Source organism: Dipodomys spectabilis, unplaced genomic scaffold (assembly GCF_019054845.1).
Source record: "Dipodomys spectabilis isolate Male_0828 unplaced genomic scaffold, ASM1905484v1 ptg000365l, whole genome shotgun sequence".
Classification (NCBI taxonomy): Eukaryota; Metazoa; Chordata; class Mammalia; order Rodentia; family Heteromyidae; genus Dipodomys; species Dipodomys spectabilis.
The window spans coordinates 5,828,951-5,848,749 of record NW_024871042.1 but is presented as its reverse complement, the minus strand read 5'-3'; the positions used below and the strand labels follow the sequence as shown (position 1 = coordinate 5,848,749).

The following is a 19,799-nucleotide window of genomic DNA, read 5'->3' as shown; positions in this document are numbered from 1 at the left end:
ATAATTTATCATTATTGTTTAAGAATAGGAATACTTTTGGTAACGAAAGAAGTGTGGTTATACCAGGATAGCAAGTAGAGAACTATGCAATTTATAATAATTTTACATGAGAATATTTCCATAATTATTTTTGAAAGTACCTTTTACTTTACTGTGGGAAGTATGGGGCTGATGGTGGAAGTTATGTGAACTATCCTTTTCTTGTGGCTCCCTGTTCCCCTACCAGGAGAGTGGAGTAGAAACCAGGCCTGGGTCTACCTTCTTCTAGTTTTCAAGATTTTACCCACAATTACCTTGCACCTATCTTTTTTTTTTTACTTTTTAATGCAGATTCTTGTGGCCACAATTGCTTTTCTTTTACCAAGTGCTGAGTACTCCTCAGTGGAAACAGATAAGAAGGTAAGTGGCACATTAGATGACTTTCCCTAGTTTAAGTGTGAGATGGGATAATAAGTAATATTACGTAGAGTGATATCCTTGATATATTCTTATGCATAGGCCTTCATAATATCTCCTACAAAAACACCATTTTTTTCTGGGTATCAGTGGCTTATGCCTGTAATCCTAGTACTCAGGAGGCTGAGATCTGAGAATCATGTTTCAGAGTCAGCCTGGGCAGGAAAGTCCATGAGACTTTTTTTTTCTTTTGTTCTTTTTTTTGAAAGGTGATATACAGTGGGGTTACAGTTACATAAGTAAGATAATGAGTACATTTCTTTTTGAACAGTGTTACCCTCTCCCTCATTTTCTCCCACTTTTCCTCCACTCCGAATTCCCTACCCCCCAAGTAGTAAAGTTCATTTTCAACATAATGTCTTGTGACTATCACTGTTGCATTGGTTCACCCTTTGACCTTTGTCTCACTATTTTTGTTATTTTCCTTCCCATGCCCAAATCAGACAAAGTTATAAATGATACAAAGGTTACTAAAATAAAAAACAGTGACTATAAAGGTAAACCAAAGAGGAAAAAAGAAATAACTGCATACAGTACATAAAGGAAAACAAAACCAAAAAAGACCTCTTGTTTACATATCTTGTAGTTCATTTCAGTTAGCATCATTTTATGTGGTCATATGTACATAGCTATTGAGCTATTTTGATCCTCAGAACTATCCTACACATATACTAATTATTACAAATGAGGGAAAACAAGCATCATATGTTTCTTTGGTTCTGGCTTACCTCACTTAATATGATTTTTTCCAAGTCTTCCCTGACGAGTGGGGCAATGTCATTCTTTCTGATGGAACATAGAATTCCGTTGTGTATATATACCCCATTTTCTTGATCCTTATACCCACTGAGGGGCATCTGGGTTGATTACATGTCTTGGGTGTGGTAAATAATGCTGCAATGAATGTAGTTGTGCTGGTAGATTTAGTGACTCTTTTCTCCAATTAACTACTAAAAAGCCAGAAGTGGAGCTGTGGCTCATGTGGTAGAATGCTAGCCTTGAGCAAAAAAGCTCAATTATAGCATCCAGGCCTAGAGTTCAAGCCTCAGGACTAGTGCAAAATAAGAACAACAACGCTGTTTTCTCCTTATTTACCTATGTCGCATTTGTGTGTCCATTGAATAATTAGTTTAAACAGACTGTTTTCCAAGATAGTATTACATGTAGTGAGGTTTAATAGTCCATATATTGTACTGGTCATGTTTCTTCTTCCAGTTCATTGTATCCTTGCTCCTCTGCCTCCTGGAATGGTGCATGGCATTGCCAGTGAATGCACTTCTCCATCCCGTGTCCACAGTGGTTCTGGAGGAACAGCACCCATCCCAGGCTCCATTGCTGGATTATATCTACAGGGTGAGTCTCCATCTGGACTTTGGCGCACAACTGTAAACCTATATATGTCCAAGAGTTACCAAATTGTGTTTTGCACATTTACTTATTTATGCCCTTTGAAAAGGATTTGTCTTGGGTTGAAACACTTAAAAAGATATGGACAATTTAATGAGTGAAATCAGAACATACCCAGCCATAGACAAGATGTCACCAAGTTAAAGAAGTGTGCATTTTTACATGACTGCCATCTTTAATTTTTAAAACAACTGCTGTTTGGTCAGAATACCCAGTTTTTATGGAACATAATCTGTGTCTATTAAGAATGGAATGCTAATATGAAAAGAACATCTAGAACATTTAACAAAATCTGTTTATCAAAGGAAGAAAACAGTATAATGTTTCCAATAATCTATTGACCTTTAAAAAGCCTCTAAAGTAAGTGAAGGATTCTAATCTTTAGAAAAAGTAATAATATTTTAAAAACCAGTATTAAATTTACTTTTATTGAAATGTATTGTAAATTTTGTGTTAAATTAACCTTACAACTCATGGAGTTCTGAGCTATTCTAATTAATGCATGAACTGTCATAAAGCTCACCACCATGAGGAGTTTACCTGACAGCTTCTCTTTGCCTCCTGACTTAGTTCCTTTTACTTGAGTTGTCTTTGGTGGAAGGAAGAGAACTCAAGTATGTACAACCACATCAAAAAACAAAATGGGTAATTTTTCACCTTTGCTTTTCTTTCATCTTGAGTACATACTTATTGTCATGTGAAAGAAGCAAAATGAATTTTCTATTAGCAAAAAGACATTTAAGAATGAAAATGACTATTTTGAAGTGCTTACTATAAGCATCCCTAGCTCCTAAGGACTTGAGTAATTGAACAGTTAGTGGACTTTGGTTGGTGGCATCCAGGGTACCATTCTCATCTGTTTTCCATAGGTTCTGCACTGCTGTGTTTGTGGATCTAGCACATACACCCAGCAGAGTCACTATACACTGACCCTGGCTGACTTGTCATCCACGGATTATGACCCCTTCCTGCCACTAGCAAATGTGAAGAGCTCCGAGCCAGTTCAATACTATTCTTCAGCAGAATTGGGAAACCTGCTGACTGTTGAAGAGGGTGAGTATTAGTTCAAATGTAAAATCTTGTGGGCAAAAAAGGAAAGATTGCAGCCTTTTTTCCATGTGTAATGTGTTCTGTTTTAAAAAACTTAGTTGTTGGAGTTGAAATTGAATTTAGAGAGTCCTCTCATGGAAAATTCTGCCTTCCTTATTTACTTTTTCTATTACTTTATTTCTCCTCTTTTAAATATCTTAACTATTTAAATAGCTTTGTATTATGGAGGGCCTATATGCCTCACACCCATAAAAGACTCATTTTCTATTCTCAAGGAGCTCTAGATCTACTGGGAGAAATAGGGAGTATTCAGAAAGACTCTGCGGCCAGTAGCACCATGGGACCTTTCCATGAAGAACATAAGCTAAAGTTGCCAGAATGGGCAGGCTTTGAAAGGACCACATAGTGTTCCTGATTAGGAGATGTGCATGAAAAGAGATAGCAATTTACTTGTTACCTTTGTAGAATGTGACCATTTTAGAGTCAAAGCATTAGCAAGAGCTTCTATATGATCTTCTGTTATAGATATGTAACATGTTATCACTTGGTAGAAGGATATTTCAAGTCTTTTTGTTATTTCTTTTAACTACATATAAACTATCAATTGTCTCAAAATTAAAAGTTAAAAAATGGGGATATGGAATAATAAATCATGAACTTTGTTAGCTTAAAGAATGAAATGTTGAAGGTAAAAACATCCTGTAGGGTAAAAGAAATGAGAATTTGTTACCAGGGAAGCAAAGTCAGAGAAGTGGAAATACAACAGAGTCATTTCTAAAGAGGTCAAGAGGGAAAAAAGTGGGTGGGGCTAAGGAAGGTCAACAGTTCTGGTGCTTTAACAAGCTCAAGTCAAGGAAGGTGAAAAAAAAAAAGGAGCTATTTTACGTCCCAAGGAAGTGTTTGCTGTGGGTTTTACCAGAATACTTCGTGCAGAGTGTGCAGAGTCTCCTTTGGTCATTGTTTATGAATCCATTAATGTGACTCCTTGTTTTCCCATTATAGAACTCAGACATGGGGCTGGGAAGGTAGCTCAGTGGTAGAGCGCTTGCCTTGCATGCCTGAGGCCTTGGGCTTGATTCCTCAGCACCACATAAGCAGAAAAAAAGGCTGGAAGTGGTGCTGTGGCTCAAGTGGTAGAGCGCTAGCCTTGAGCTGAAGAGCTGAGGGACAGCGCCCAGGCCCAGAGTTCAGGCCCACGACTGGACCCTCCCTCCCCCCTCCCCCCCAAAAAAAGAACTCAGACATGTTCACAAAATACACATTTATGTTTACCTCAAATTAAAAGCACAACGTATATGAGTAAAAGAACAGCAAAATCGTGTCTCCAATTGTTATTTTCTGCCATGGGCTTTTATCAAATTGGCCTTATGTTTAGAGATGATACTTCTATTATGGCATTACTACAACTTTACATTATGAACTTATCAATTCTTAACTAGTTTTGTGTTTGTTCTTTCTGACATTAACATTTCTTAGCTTGAACATTAAATTTAGGCAATGAATTTCTTAGATAAAAATCTTCTATACTTCTAGGATTAGAGAAGAGTTTAATTTCAGAGATGGCTATAGATGACCTTTGCTTCTAAAAAATGAATGTTTTGCATGTTTATTAAAAATAGTAAGAAATCCAGAAAACTCGAAATAATCTTATTTTTCCTTAACCTTGTCCAGATTTCTTAAAGGATTTGATTTTTTTTCTAGGATTTATAAATAACAAAAAATAATGTGTTAAAATAGGCCATTTGGTTTTTAATGTTTTTTTATCGTGAAAAGGCATAGAGTTTGTTTGGTTTTTCATACTGTGAAATTAGAAACGAACTGTCTCCTAAAGCTTTAAGCTCAAGTTATAAATCTTACCTTATTTGAAGGAATTTTTGTTAAAATTAAAGGTTTCATTTTTACTTGTTCTTAGATTAATTCTTAATACTTTTATATAGCAGACTGAAATTTCTCTAACAATACCCAATGTTAACTTTAATAGTTAACTTTCAACCCATATTTAAAGTTTCAGTGTACCTACCTCTTCCTTGTACCTCATTTTACAAGGTTTATTCCTTATACCTATTGCTGTCAGAATAACTTAAACATTTAAATACTAAAACTTTTGTAAAATCAGGTGTCCTTACACATTTAATAATCAACTTATAAATGTTGTTAAAGCCTTCTAAGTATCTCTATGATTTATTAATATGACAGACTCCTTTAAATATTTAAAATGTGCAAGCAACAAAAAACAAGCTGTCCCAAGATTATCAAGCAAATTGTTCCCAATCTACACAGTAACAGCTTGATTCCTTTCCTTATCAGGTCTACCTTCACCTCACTGAAGGAGCCAGGGAACTTCCCCATGCAACCCCCTTGCAGGTGCCTCTCAAATTGAGGACTTTTTCCTCACCAGGACCCCCTGAGCCCTCAGAATATATCTCTTACTTTTTCCTGTATCTATAGATTTCAAGTCTTCTTTAGAAACAAATGTTCAATGTAAGTTGACTTCCAACAGCAGTCCACTTACGTGGTCATTTTAAAAATTCAAACAAAGGAAGGGGCAACAATGCTCAATAGAAAATGTACTCATTATCTTGGTCATATAACTGTAACCCCTCTGTACAGCATTTTTACAATAAAAAAACATACAAAAAAAATTCAGATAGAGCCGGGCACCAGTGGCTCATGCCTGTAATCCTAGCCAGTCAGAAGAGGCTAAGATCTGAGGATTGTGGTTCAAAGCCAGCCTGGGCAGGAAAGTCCATGAGACTCTTATCTCCAATAAACCACTACAAAACTGGAGGTGCTGTGGCTCAAGTGGTAGAGTGCTCGCTTTGAGCTGAAGAGTGCAGGGACAGCACCCAAGCCCAAAGTTCAAGCCCCATGACTGACTAAATAAACAAATAAATAAGGTAGGATTAATGTCATTAAAAAAGTCAAACATTTTAAGTATAAACTGAAATCTCATGGTGTTAATTTTAAATCTTCACTCCCCACTGTCTGTATTTCTTTCCTTCTTTTTACAGAGAAAAAGAGGAGAAGTGTGGAATTGATTCCTCTGACTGCCCGCATGGTGATGGCCCACTTGGTGAACCACCTGGGCCACTACCCCCTCAGTGGAGGCCCAGCCATGCTGCACAGCCTTGTCAGTGAAAACCATGACAATGCCCATGTCGAAGGTGCCGAGCTCTCTTCTGAAGTGTTCAGGAGCCCCAACCTGCAGCTGTTTGTATTCAACGAGAGCACCCTCATTTCCTACCTTCAGACTCCATCAGAAGGTCCATCTGGAGCATCACCGGGGGGTGCCCTTTCTGACGTAAGAGTCATCGTGAGAGATATCTCAGGGAAGTACTCTTGGGATGGTAAGGTTTTATATGGACCTTTGGAAGGCTGCTTAGCACCAAGTGGAAAAAATCCCTCATTTCTGATTTCGGGTTGGTGCCATCACACATGTGGACCTCAGAGAAACTTTTCTCAAATTGATGAGGGTGATGATGTCCTCGACAAATTACTTGAAAACATTGGCCATACAAGTCCTGAATGCCTTTTACCATCACAGTTAAATCTAAATGAGCCTTCCCCACCCCCATGTGGAATGAACTATGATCAAGAGAAGGAAATCATTGAAGTCATTTTGCACCAGAGTACACAGGAAGATGAATATGTTCGAAGATGTAACTCTGATTCTGCAATGAAAGTCACCAGCCAAGGGCAACCTTCACCTGTGGAGCCCCGAGGACCCTTTTATTTTTGTAGGCTGTTGCTGGATGACTTGGGAATGAATTCTTGGGACAGAAGGTAATGATACAAGCTTGTCTCTTCAATTAGTATGTCATTATTATTATGTGATTGTTCTTTTTATCCACTTGAGATTAAAGAGAAGTAGAAATTAAGAATTTTCTTGATTATAACATTTGCAGATTATTTTCAGATTAACTAGATTAAAACTAGAAAGGAAGTTAATTTTGTTGTACTAACATAAAGATTGAATTCCAAATTCCAATTATGTATTTTAAAGAATATCAAGCATTTTCTTTGTGTATTTTATTTTGTTACTTCCTTGTCCATTTTGTCTCTACTTTAATACAAGATTCAAATGGACTACAAAGGTGAATAAATCAATCACTATGTAATCCATATGTGTGATGAGGGAGGTGAACTTGGCACAATTGTGATAGATGAGAGTGACATAATAGGTCAGGAAGAATGATTCAATCCAGTGTAATAAGATTCAGACATAGAAGAGTTGAATTCGAACTGATCTCTGATAGTGGAGTGACATTTTTAAAGACAGAGATAGGGAACAGAGACATAAGCATACGCACATAGGAACATACTCATTACCTATAGAGACATCAGTGCCCCTGGATGGATAGTAATGGGATATAGTGGAATTTTTGAGTTTCCATTCTCCTATGGAGCATAGAATTCATTCTATATTTCTATAACAAATATTTCTATATTTCTATAACAAATATTTATATTTCTATAACAAATCTTTAGTGGTGCAGTGGATAAACAGGTGATAGGTAGGTCTGTTAATTGAATGATTTTACTGACTGTTAAAGTAATAAATTTGATCTGTGATCATGTGATTTTTTTTCTTCAACCCTTTTTTTCTTTGTTTTATAGAAAGAATTTTCATCTGTTAAAGAAAAACTCAAAATTATTGAGAGAGCTGAAAAATCTGGATTCCCGTCAGTGGTATGTGAAAGTATATCAAATTACTTTTTTTCTCCTTTTTTAATTTTGAGGTGTGGTTTTAATTGTCCTCTGGTGTTTTTGTTTCTTTCAATCAAGTTTTGTTTCTCCCTTTGGTTTTTATTGATTTTTTTAAAAATTATTTTATTGTAAAGATGCTGTATAGAGGGGTTACATTTACATGAGTAAGGCAACGAGTACATTTCTTATTGAGCATTATTACCCCTTCCCTTGTTGTTCTCCCACTATCCCTTCCCTCCCCCACCTTCCTTACTCCTTCCCCGCCGAAGTTGTAAAGTTCATTTTCAATATATTGTCTTGTGGGTATCATTGTTGCAATGGGTCATCCTGTATCCTTGTTTCAGTGGTTTGTTATTCCCCTTCCCCTCCCCTACTTAGAAAAATGTATATACAAGAAGCAGGGCACCAGCATCTAGTACATGACAACAGGGAATATACCATAGGAGGGAAGAACATACAAAGGAAACAAAAAAAATCACATAGCACATTAAAAACAACAACAACAAAGAAAGACCTCTTGTGTCCATATCTTGGGGTTCATTTCACTTAGCATCATCTAATATGGTCATATGTACTTAGCTTTTGAACTTTTCTGCTCCTCTGCTAAAATTATCCTAGATGTATACTAATTATTGCAAGTGAAGAAAAAAATGGGACCTATATTTCTTTTAGTTTGGCTTACTTCATTTAATATGATTTTTTTCCAAGTCTTTCCATTTCCTAACAAATGGGGCGGTGTCATTCTTTGATCGAAGCATAGAATTTATATGTGTGTGTATGTGTGTGTGTGCGTGTGTGTGTGCGCGCACACGTGTGTGACACATTTTCTTGATCCATTCATCTACTGAGGGACATCTGGGTTGGTTCTGTATCTTAGCTATGGTGAATAATACTGTGATAAACATAATTGTGCTGGTAGCTTTAGTATGGCTTTGTTTGTGATCATTTGGGTAAATGCCCAGAAGTGGGATCATAGGGGAGCTCCAAAGTATGGAGGTTTTTCTGTCTATCTTGATGTGTGCTTGGGTACAAGATAGAATTGTAGTTGTAGACACATCTTCAGAAACACAAAAAGGTAGTTCTATAACCTACAGTCGAGTGGCATTTGCATAGGCCAGACTTTTGGTTCAAAAAAACTCAAGCTTTCTGAAGCAGTGCTCTTCACTAACCTATGCTTTTGACTTGAGGTCAGTGCATTCCACTAACGTATACTTTTGATATGAGTTTTTCTGTAGAGCAGCCAGTAGACATTCGTTCTCATCTACTCTCAAAAAAAGGTTTACCTGATTAAAATGATCAAGTCACTTGTACCACAGTGTTCCAAACCACATGAGACTTTGTAGTCTGTGCTGTGTACCATGTAGTGATATTACTGTAGTCTTGGCTTTCAAAAACCATTAAAATCAAGACTAAGTATAGTCCTCACTACATGACAAATGTATAAGTCTTGAAAACAGTAAACTACTTTTTCAATCTTCAATTTTTTTTTAATCTTTTTTTGTTGGTTGTGGGGCTTGAACTCTGGGCTTGGGCTCTGTCCCTGTGCTCTTCAGCTCAAGGCAAGCGCTCTACCACTTGAGCCACAGTGCCACTTCCAGTTTTCTGGTGGTTACTTGTAGGTAAGAGTCTCACCTGCCTGGGCTGGCTTTGAACCTTGATCCTCAGATCTGAGCCTCCTGAGTAGCTAGGATTACAGACGTGAGCCAAAGGCACCCGGCTTTTAACCTTCAGTTTTTATAAAACTCTTTTTCAAAAGAAACTGCATTTACAATAAAAGACAAAGAACAGAACAAAGCAGCTTTGGGTCCCTTATCTTACTTTTCAGACTCTCTTAGTATTCCATCAACTCTATAAACAGAAATTCAGGTTATTTTCTTCATGCTTGTTTTTCAGCTCTTCCTCAGGTATTTTATTTGTTGCATTTTCTTACTCTTTAACTCATAAAATTTTACATATATTTGAGCTTTATGTTTTGAAAAGGTGGTGGAGAAGCAAGAAGGAAGAAAGAAAAATAGCGGAGTACAGCTTTGTCTGGACAGGTCTTGGCACTCAGAGAAATAACTAGAGCTCTTCATTTCACTCACTTAAACTCATTTATAAACCCTTTTACTCCCATTTTTTTTTTTTTTTTGGTCAGTCGTGGGGCTTGAACTCTGGGCCTGGGTGCTGTCCCTCAGCTCTTCAGCTCAAGGCGAGCGCTCTACCACTTGAGCTACAGCGCCACTTCCGGTTTTCTGGTGGTTTATTGGAGATAGGAGTCTCACGGTCTTTCCTGCCCGGGCTGGCTTTGAACCACGATCTTCAGATCTCAGCCTCCTGAGTAGCTAGGATTACAGGCATGAGCCACTAGCGCCCGGCTCCTTTTACTCCCATTTTAAGGCACTATCTTCTCTGACACTACTGTGGTAAGTTATGGCCTGCTAGATAAATAATTTCACTACCATCTGTTTTTAAGTGACTTTCATATGGTCTTGGTTGTTTGTGAGTTCTAGTTAAACCTCAAGTGACACTTGCTTAAACTCTTGTTGTGTCATTATTAGTTGTATATCAGGTTCACAACTGTGATTCCTCTTTAGTGATCTGAATTCTTGAACTGACTATGAAAATAACAACTATTAAACTCTATTTAGATTTTTTTTATTTTAAATATATATTTTTTAGGGCTGGGAAGGTGGCTCAGTGGTAGAGTGCTTGCCTTGCATGCATGAGGCCCTGGGTCCGATTCCTCAGCATCACGTAAGTGGGAAAAGCCAGAAGTGGCGCTGTGGCTCAAGTGGTAGAGTGCTAACCTTGAGCTGAAGAGCTGAGGGACAGAGCCCAGGGACAGAGTTCAGGCCCACGACTGACAAAAAAAAAAAAAAAAAAAAAAAAAAAAAAATATATATATATATATATATATATATATTGTAAAGATACTGTACAGAAGGGTTACAGTTAATGAGCAAGGTAATAAGACCATTTCCTATCGAGCATTGTTACCTGTTACCCCCTCCTTTGTTTTTCCCCTACTATCCCTTTCCTGCCCACCTCCCCAACTCCTCCATACCCCCCCTCCTTACAAACTTGTAAAGTTAGTTTTCAACATGGTGTCTTGTATATATCGTTGTTACAGTGGGTCATCCTATATCTTTATTTCAGCATTTTGTTATTTCCCTTCACCTCCCCATATATACAAGATGCAGGGCACCAGAATCAAATACAATAAAAACAGGGGTTATACCATAGGGGAAGAACATACAAAAGAAACAAAAAAAAAATCACATAGTACTTTATTTTTTGTTGTTGTTGTTAGTTGGAGCTTGAACTCTGGGCTTGGGTCTTGTCCCTGTACTATTCTGCTCACTGTGTGCATTCTTCTGCTTAAGCCACGGCAGCACTTCCGATTTTCTAGTGGTTTATTGGAGATAAGAGTCTCATGGACTTTCCTGCCTGGGCTGACTTTGAACCATGATCCTCAGATCTCAGCCTCCTGAGTAGCTAGGATTATAGGCGTGAGCCACGTGCACCTGGCCACATAGTACATTATAAATACATTAAAGAGAATAACAAGAAAGATAAAATCTCTTGTGTCCCTATCTTGGAGTTCATTTTACTTTGTGTCATCTTATATGGTCATATGGACATAGCTTTCGACCTCTTCTACTTGTCCTAGACACTTGTTATTGCAGATAAGGGAAACCATGGGACCTATGTTTCTTTGGGTCTGGCTTACTTCACTTAATATAATTTTTTTCCAAGTCTTTCCATTTCCTAAGAAATGGGGTGGTGCCATTCTTTCTGATGGAGGCCTAGAATTCTAGTGTGTGTGTGTGTGTGTGTGTGTGTGTGTGTGTGTGTGTGTGTGTGTGTGTGTGTGTGTGTGTGTGTGTGTGTGTGTGTGTGTGTGTGTGTGTGTGTGTGTGTGTGTGTGTGTGTGTGTGTATTTACCGCATTTTCTTGATCCATTCATCAACTGAGGGGCATCTGGGTTGGTTCCATATCTTAGCTATGGTGAATAATGCTGGGATAAACATAGTTGTGCTGGTAGCTTTAATATGGCCTTGTTTTTGATTGGGTAAATGCCTAAAAGTGGGATTGCTGGGTCTTAGGGGAGCTCTATGTGTAGTCTTTTGAGGAACCTCCATATTGCTTTCCCAAGTGGTTGAACAAGTTTACATTCCCACCAACAATGCAGTAGGGTTCCCTTTGGCCACATCTCCTCCAGCATTTGTTGTTATTAGATTTCTTGATTATAGCCATTCTAACTGACAAATCTTCAAGGAAACAACTGCCTGATTAATAATAAGTGGGCTAAAGACTTTAAGAGAGACTTCTCTGAAGAGGAAAGAAGAATGGCCAATAGACACATGAAGAAATGCTCAACTTCTCTAGCCATGAAAGAAATGCAAATCAAAACAATGTTGAGATTCCACCTAGTTGGAATTTTTTTTATACTGGGAAGATGCTTGTTACAAATAATGGTCCTTTTGTCACATCACTAAGGACTAAGCAGATAAAATGAAAGAAATTGTGCTTATGCATAGTTGTGTCCTTTTACTCCTTCAGAAAGATCTAAAATTAAGAAGTATTCATTCTATGTGTGAGACTCGAGAGTATGGATTTTCTTTCTCTCTCCTTCCCCTGCCTTTCTCTTATTCACTTTTCTACCTTCCCCATGTATCTCCTTACCACTCTTATATATGGCAAAGCATGAACTATTCATGTACATTTCTTGAATGTTGGAGTATGTCAAGATGGCTGTTCTGAGCCTGACTCCTTCTGTAGAAGATGTTGTGAGGGCCCTTTCTCCTAGGTGACTTTACTACTCTAGAGAGCAATAAGTATTTTAGCATCAAGGAAATTTTGTGTTTGATACATAGAATTAAAAGAAAAGAAATACATAGGATTAAACAATTCATTTATAGTAGTACCTGGGGAAAGAAACCATTCTCTGTCAAGATATAGCTCTATTGCCATTTTAAATGTCTTCCTTTCTTGATTTTCTAGTAAAAGGTTTGACTCTTAAAAAATACCTTAAACTCATTAGAGATAAAGAACTTGTTCTTTACACACTCTTCATCTGCTTCAGTTTCCTGCATATTGCTCTGATTCTTTCTCTCCAGGGGAATGAAGACTGAGTTCTCTGTGGAAATTTGATGAGGGAGTCCTTCTGAAGGACTTAGGGATTCACTTCTTTTCTCCCTCTTGTCCTTCAGTGTTAAGCAAGCAGTCATTTGGTTGCCAACTCAGATTTTCAAGCATGTGCTAAATTATTCCACGCTTCATAGTGCTAAGTGACTATATTGGTATCTTGTAATTGTGGCCAATTTGTTGAATGTTAATGCACTTTAGTTATGTGAGGTACAATTGAATTAGCTCCCTGGGGTGCTGTTGCAGTAAAATATAGCTTTGGGGAATTGATTGGCAATCCTCTGCCCCTTGATTAACCTTCACTTAAAACCCCAGCATCTGGATTTATTGTCTTATTGACATCTAAATGCCTGTGGTAAATGGTATTTTCAAGATTCTCTTTGAAAAATTTTGAAACTAAGCCTGGGAGTTTCTACTACAAGAACTCTGGACTGTCCTGTAGATTGGTCAGATAGCAGACAAGAACATACTTTGTCCCTCTACTTTCACTTAGAACATTTGTTTGTTTCTAATATTAATTCATGTCACTATTAGCAAAGTATATAGCTTATTCTAAACATAATATTGGGAAAATAGACAATATCTTGTATCTGTGGTCTATATACTGTATATGACCTCTGTACATACAAATCACAGTGGGCTCTCCTTTTAAATATGGGTGCCTTCTTGCTCCCATGTGGTTAGGTAGATGTTAAAAGAATGCTTTTTTTTTTCAGTTGGTTTTTTTGTTTGTTTGTCTCTTTAAATATGACAACACAGAAAAGCTGAGCTATTTTGGTCTATTCTGAAAAAGAAAAATTTATTCTATTTGGAATAGGAAAATTGTTGGTTTTATGGTATTTGTGTTCTTGAATTACCTGGTCCTTCATGCATTGGTTGTGCAGCTTATGGATATGAAGTGCTATTGATGTTGTAATTACCATTTCAAAGCCTGCCTCTAATAAGGCCAGACACAGAGTCTGTATCCTAGCAGGCTTTCTGTGGTACTAACATTTTGGAGGATGTGAAATTTGATGAATGTTTACAACTAAAGGTCACCTTTCCTCACACCCACATCAGTCAGTCCTCCATCATTCAGTCTTAGTTCTTTGTGCTTCTGTATTGAGTTAATGAGGACTCAAGGACCAATGAACAGTTGTGTTAAAAAAAAAAAGGCTAGACTTGGAGAATAAGCAGACATTTCAGATAAAGCTGAGATTGTTTTTATGTATGCCAGATCCATAAAACTGAGAATAATTAAATGCTAAGAGATTTTAAATATGTAGCGATAGCTACAGAAAGAAATTGAGTATTTTTTCTCCTTTTCTTCAGTCTTTTAGGTCAAAAGTTAGTGTATCATTCAAGCCTCCAAATTATTCATAGTTGTTAGGAATGAGCTAGTATGATTCTAAGTGCTTCTTGTCAGTGTAACTAGGGTGGTAAATAATATGGCAATTTCACTACACTCTATTCCGTAATGACAAGTTTTCTGCCTTCTGGTGAGTGCTCATGCCTTGTCTGCTGGTGTCCATGATGCCCCACCTTCCTGGTAATAGCAGAACAGTATGTATCAAATGTCTGAAAAACGATCAGGATCTGTTTCTATGTATTTATTTTAAGGACATATTAAAGATCCTGTGGGGAAAATTATAAATATTAGAGATTATTTTAAGGATATATTAAAGATAATATGAAAGTGTCATTTTAAAAAGAATCAAATAGGCTAGGCACCAGTGGTTCATATTTGTAATTGTAGCATCGCAAAAGGCTGAGATATCAGGCTGGGAAGTTGGCTCAGTGGTAGAGCGCTTGCCTTGCATGCCAGAGTCCCTGGGTTCGATTCCTCAGCACCACATAAGAAAAAAGCCGGAAGTGGCGCTGTGGCTCAAGTGGTAGAGCGCTAGCCTTGAGCTGAAGAGCTGAGGGACAGCTCTTAGGCTCAGAGTTCAGGCCCCACGACCGGACCCCCCCCCCCCCAAAAAAAAAGGCTGAGATACCAGGATCACAGTTCAAAGCCAAGCTGGGCAGGAAAGTCTGTGAGACTCTTATATCAAATTAACCACCAGAAAGCCAGAAGTGTACATCTGTAAAACAGAATATAGTCACATTTAATATGATATATTTTTGTGCAAAATACATCATAAAGTGGCAATAACTATGCTCTTTGTTTAAATGTTAAAATTCCAAGTGTTTTTTAAATTAGTCTTTTTCTTTCCTATATTTTCTAATTTTTCTTCCAAGTGTGATTATTATATGAAGACATATGGGGAAAACAAATAGTTTTCTAGATGAATAGGAGAGAACCTCTCCAGTTTTTATATAACTTTTTAGTTGAACTTCAGTTTGTCTTCCTTACTAAATAGAAAAACAAGGAAGAAGTAAATATTAGAGTTTGTTAAAATATGGAGCCAAGATCTACCAAAGTAATTGTCTAATCAGATTATAATGTTGAGATATTAAGTAATTAAGTAATATTAGAAATAGAAACATTTCTGTATTGTTGTAGCACTTAACAGTATTTTCTGTGAGATTTCTCAGAATGTAATACAAGAAGAGTATAACTGCTCTAGAAGTGGTAATCTGATTTTCTTTTGTTAAATATTGACTAGTAAAACTCAAAGACAATAGGACTATGGATGAGGAATTCTTGAATAAGGGTCTGTTTGAAGTAGAACCATGTTCTCATCTCTAAACTATCATCAAATTACATGATAGGGGTTGGCTCATCTAATTTGTAGAAGCTGCTTATTAAGACATTAAAATACATCATTATATATCTGATCAGTCTAACATAGATTTAGTTGAAGCAATTTGTGCTACAAGTACAAAAGAAATTTTCATGTCAGGATCCCTTTCTTCAAAGTATCATGTTTACTTGCTTTAATAAGTAAATTACCTAAATATATAAATTTCCCATAATCCATCATGGAGCATGCCACTATAAAAGGTTTATATGGCCAAGTAAGGTTTCTTTGGATAGCTGTCCACCTAATCAAACATCCTCAGTAAAAGCAGAGCACAGGATTGTATACCCTTTGGCAAAGAAAATACTCAGATATTCTCTGCTTGGAAGAAATTTTTATTTCTCATAAAGTCTTGGCATATCTCTTACAGTTTTAATTGAGGAAATACCAGTATCTTCTTCTGAAAGTATGTTATAGATCTACTCCCAATTCATATCTGTTTGAAATTCTTTACAAGACAGTGTTGTTTATAATAAGTGGGGTGTTCTGACAGGTTGTTTAGTGTATGTTTTGTCTGTGTGTGTGCTTTCAGGAACTAGACTGCCTTCTGTGGGTCCCAGTCTTCTCTGCTTGCTGTGTGTGTTTCTTATTTAATTTTCTGTACACGATTTTAGCCATCCTTCCAAGGCAGGTGATGATAATAGTACTTGTCTTTAGTTGTGGAGAATAAATGAGATTGTTTATCAAATCATCTTACAGCAGTGATCAACTCCACGAAGTTCCAGTAAATGTGAGCTTAATAGTAGACATCATGTTGATGGTAGCAGTAAAATAAAACTTTATATAGAGAATTGTAATTCATTTAAATTTAAACTTTTACAGTCGCGAGACGCACAAAATTGCAGTATTTTACATTGCTGAAGGTCAAGAAGACAAGTGTTCAATCCTGTCCAATGAAAGAGGAAGCCAAGCATATGAAGACTTTGTTGCTGGTCTTGGATGGGAGGTAATTAATTTCATTCAGTAGCTGTTTATCAACCAGCAGTATTTACAGCTATGTATAGGATGGGTAATGTTCAAAAATTGAAGAATGTATTGAACTTTGTATCTTCTGTATTCAGTAGTTATCTTCATTATTTTACATGTGAATGTTTGTCTCCCCTTAATATTTTTTCATTTGTTTTGTAACAGAACTGAATAGTCAGGTGAACTTACCAAGCCACATACAGTTTATATAGAGAATACAAAAGTGGGCTGAGGGAGGAGCAATGGTTTTGCCACAAAATGGAGACAGAAGAAAGCAATAACTTGATAGGTGAAAGATTAAGAAAGAGTTGGATGAAGTCAGAAGTTGACCTGAAATACAATATAGTAGCTATGATTGTTTAGCTATCCTCTCATTTTCCTAACATACATTTCCAAGACATTTTAATAGTTGACATTTTAAAAATTTAGGTTTTTTTCCTTTACTAAATACTAAACTGATATATAGACATGTATGCACATAAACACATACCTGCCTCCTAGGAATAGAGATAGATAGATAGGTAGATAGATAGATAGATAGGTAGATAGATAGATAGATAGATAGATAGATAGATATCCACAGAATCTGTAAAGGATTCAAAATAGTCAAAAATGCAAATTAAAATACCTATTATAATTTTTCTTGTTATTAGTTATATATGCTAAGGAGAAACCCTCAAGTTGTGCTTATGCACAATTTGCCTGCAAGGAGCTTGCTGTAAAGATAAGGACAGGGAAAGAGTACATCAAGATCAAAAGCATATGTTTTCAAAAAAGTCCAAGTAGGCTTTTTGTTTTTTGTTTTTGCCTTGTGTATCTGTGTGTGCATGCAAACATGTTTGCTCACATGTGGATACCAGTCTGGAGGCTTAAACTTGAGGCCAGACACTGTCCCTGCTTTTGTATTCAAAGCTAGAGCTCTACCATTTGAGCCACAGCTCCACTTCCAGGTTCTTTTAGGTGGTTAATTGGAAATAAGAGTCTCATAGATGTTACAACTTCGGGGTGGTGGCAAGGTGGGGGGGAGAGGGATAGTGAGAGAAAAACGGAGTGGGTAACAATGTTCGACAAGAATGGACTCATTACCTTATTCATGTAACTGTAACCTCTCTGTACAGCAACTTTACAATAAACTAAAATATTTAAAATAAAAAATAAAAAAAGAATCTCATGGATTTTCTAGACTGGCTTTGAACTGTGATCCTTAGATCTCAGCCTCCTGAATAGCTAGAATTACAGGCATGAGCTACCAGCTTCCAAGTAGGTTTTATTCTAAGAGCTATTGTACTTCTGTTAAATCAAAATATTCTACCTTTTTTTTTTTTTTTTTTTGGTCCTGGGGCTTGAACTCAGGGCCTGGGCATTATCCCTGAGATTTGTTTTTTTGGGGGGAGGGTCCGGTCATGGGGCCTGAACTCTGTGCCTGGGTGCTGTCCCTCAGCTCTTCAGCTCAAGGCTAGCACTCTACCACTTGAGCCACAGTGCCACTTCGGGCTTTTTTTCTTTTTGCTTATGTGGTGCTGAGGAATCGAACCCAGGGCCTCATGCATGCAAGGCAAGTGCTCTACCACTGAGCCACCTTCCCAGCCCCCCTGAAATTTTTTTGCTAAAGGCTAATGTTCTACCATTTGAGCCGTACCTGTACGTCCTGCTTTTTTGATAGTTAATTTGAGATGTGAGTCTCACAGACTATTTTGCCTGGACTGGCTTCAAACTATAATTCTCAGATTTTAGACTCCTAAGTAGTTAGGATTATAGGAACAAGCCACCAGCTCCTTTTTTTATTTGCCATAGAATATATTTATTATTTGACATATTTTTGGCTATGTTTTTAAACTATACTTTCTTAATTAGAATTTGAGAAAAACTAGAATATTAATTCAGAGTGTACATTGATTGGATATGGCACAGGAGAGATTTTTGTAATTCATGTGTGTTAAAATAGGTGCTTTACCAGAAGAAAAATTATGACAAATTGTATTTAGATTGAGCAACTAGGAAGTAAATATGTATGTCATACTTTAATATGAATTGCCTCATGCTTGGAGATTGTACAAACTGGACCAACCCTTTTGATGTCACTTTAGGGATGACTGCTAAATTGTGTAACATTTGTACCCCTTAATGATTAGTTAATGAGGTTTGTTTGTTTGCTTGTTTGCTATGCTAGGGATCAAACCCAGGGCCTTGCACATGCTAGGCAAGTACTTCACCACACTAAGCTAACCCTTAAAAAATTGATAGTTATTTTCTTTAGTTAGAATTACAAAACAATTTCACTTTTGCATTCTTACTGTTCTTTATTTCTGTAAAATGTTAACCTTGTATATTTGTTTATAATCAGAAAAAATATATTGAAATGAAAATGATTTGTTCTTTTTCTAAATTTACACTCCTTCTAATGAGTGAGAACAGCTCAGGATTGACCCCTACCCTTTTTCTTATATGTGCCCTTCATCAGGTGGATCTCTCAACCCATTGTGGGTTCATGGGTGGCCTTCAACGTAATGGCAGCACAGGGCAGACTGCTCCTTACTATGCTACCTCCACTGTGGAAGTGATTTTCCACGTTTCCACTCGGATGCCATCAGACTCAGATGATTCACTTACCAAAAAGGTAAAGTGCCTCCTTGGGGACATACAAAGCTCCCAGGTAGATAGGTAGGATTCACTGACACTGAATAAATACCAGGTCCAATGTACACAGAGGCTTCTTTCCTCTGGACTCTTCTTTTGGTGGTGGTGGTGGTGGTCATCATCGTGGAACTTGAACTCCGGGCCTGGGCACTGTCCCTTAGCATTTTTGCTCAAGGCTAGCAATCTACCAAGGCTAGCCATCTACCACTTTGAGCTATAGCTCCACTTCCAGTTTCTCCGGGACTTTTCTGCCTGGGCTGAATTTGAACAGTGATCCTTAGATCTCAGCTTCCTGAGTAGCTAGGATTACAGGTGTGAACCACCAGCACCCAGCTCTCTGGATTAGGATACAGTTGTGGTGAATATAAAATACTATCTTGGACAAATTTAGGTTCTGAGATTAAGGGCTGGGTAAAAGGATCTTCTCTAGTAATATGTGACAGAAAATAATGTTTTTACCTCACAGATTGATGATGACCACGGTGTATAATAGCCTATATCATAAAACTACTCATGGAGCTCTGGGAAAGCATTCCTTCCCAGGTTTGCTGGAAGTGAGTTGAGAGCATCTACCAAAATGACAGCATCAGATGTGCTGCTGTCCCAACTTTGCTGCTCGCTCTTTTATCCTTCTTTAGCTTTGGCCCTGCTGGGCATTTTTCCCTGAACTTGAAAAGATACCTTGTTCCCTGGGCGCAGTGCCCTCAAGGAAATGGCTTTGTA

At 37.4% G+C, this 19,799-nt stretch overlaps 1 protein-coding gene across 2 annotated transcripts in view; it reads left to right on the top strand.

Annotated features, from left to right (window-relative positions):
* The window catches only part of Ralgapa2 (Ral GTPase activating protein catalytic subunit alpha 2), a 307,510-nt gene that overhangs the window by 181,013 nt on the left and 106,698 nt on the right, over window positions 1–19,799 (top strand). For both annotated transcript variants that reach the window (XM_042666417.1, XM_042666416.1), the window contains exons 29-35: window positions 331–399; window positions 1,672–1,809; window positions 2,733–2,916; window positions 5,925–6,696; window positions 7,531–7,602; window positions 16,296–16,419; window positions 18,901–19,056. In XM_042666417.1, the coding sequence (XP_042522351.1) occupies window positions 331–399; window positions 1,672–1,809; window positions 2,733–2,916; window positions 5,925–6,696; window positions 7,531–7,602; window positions 16,296–16,419; window positions 18,901–19,056 (1,515 nt within the window). The remainder of the gene's footprint in view (window positions 1–330; window positions 400–1,671; window positions 1,810–2,732; window positions 2,917–5,924; window positions 6,697–7,530; window positions 7,603–16,295; window positions 16,420–18,900; window positions 19,057–19,799) is intronic.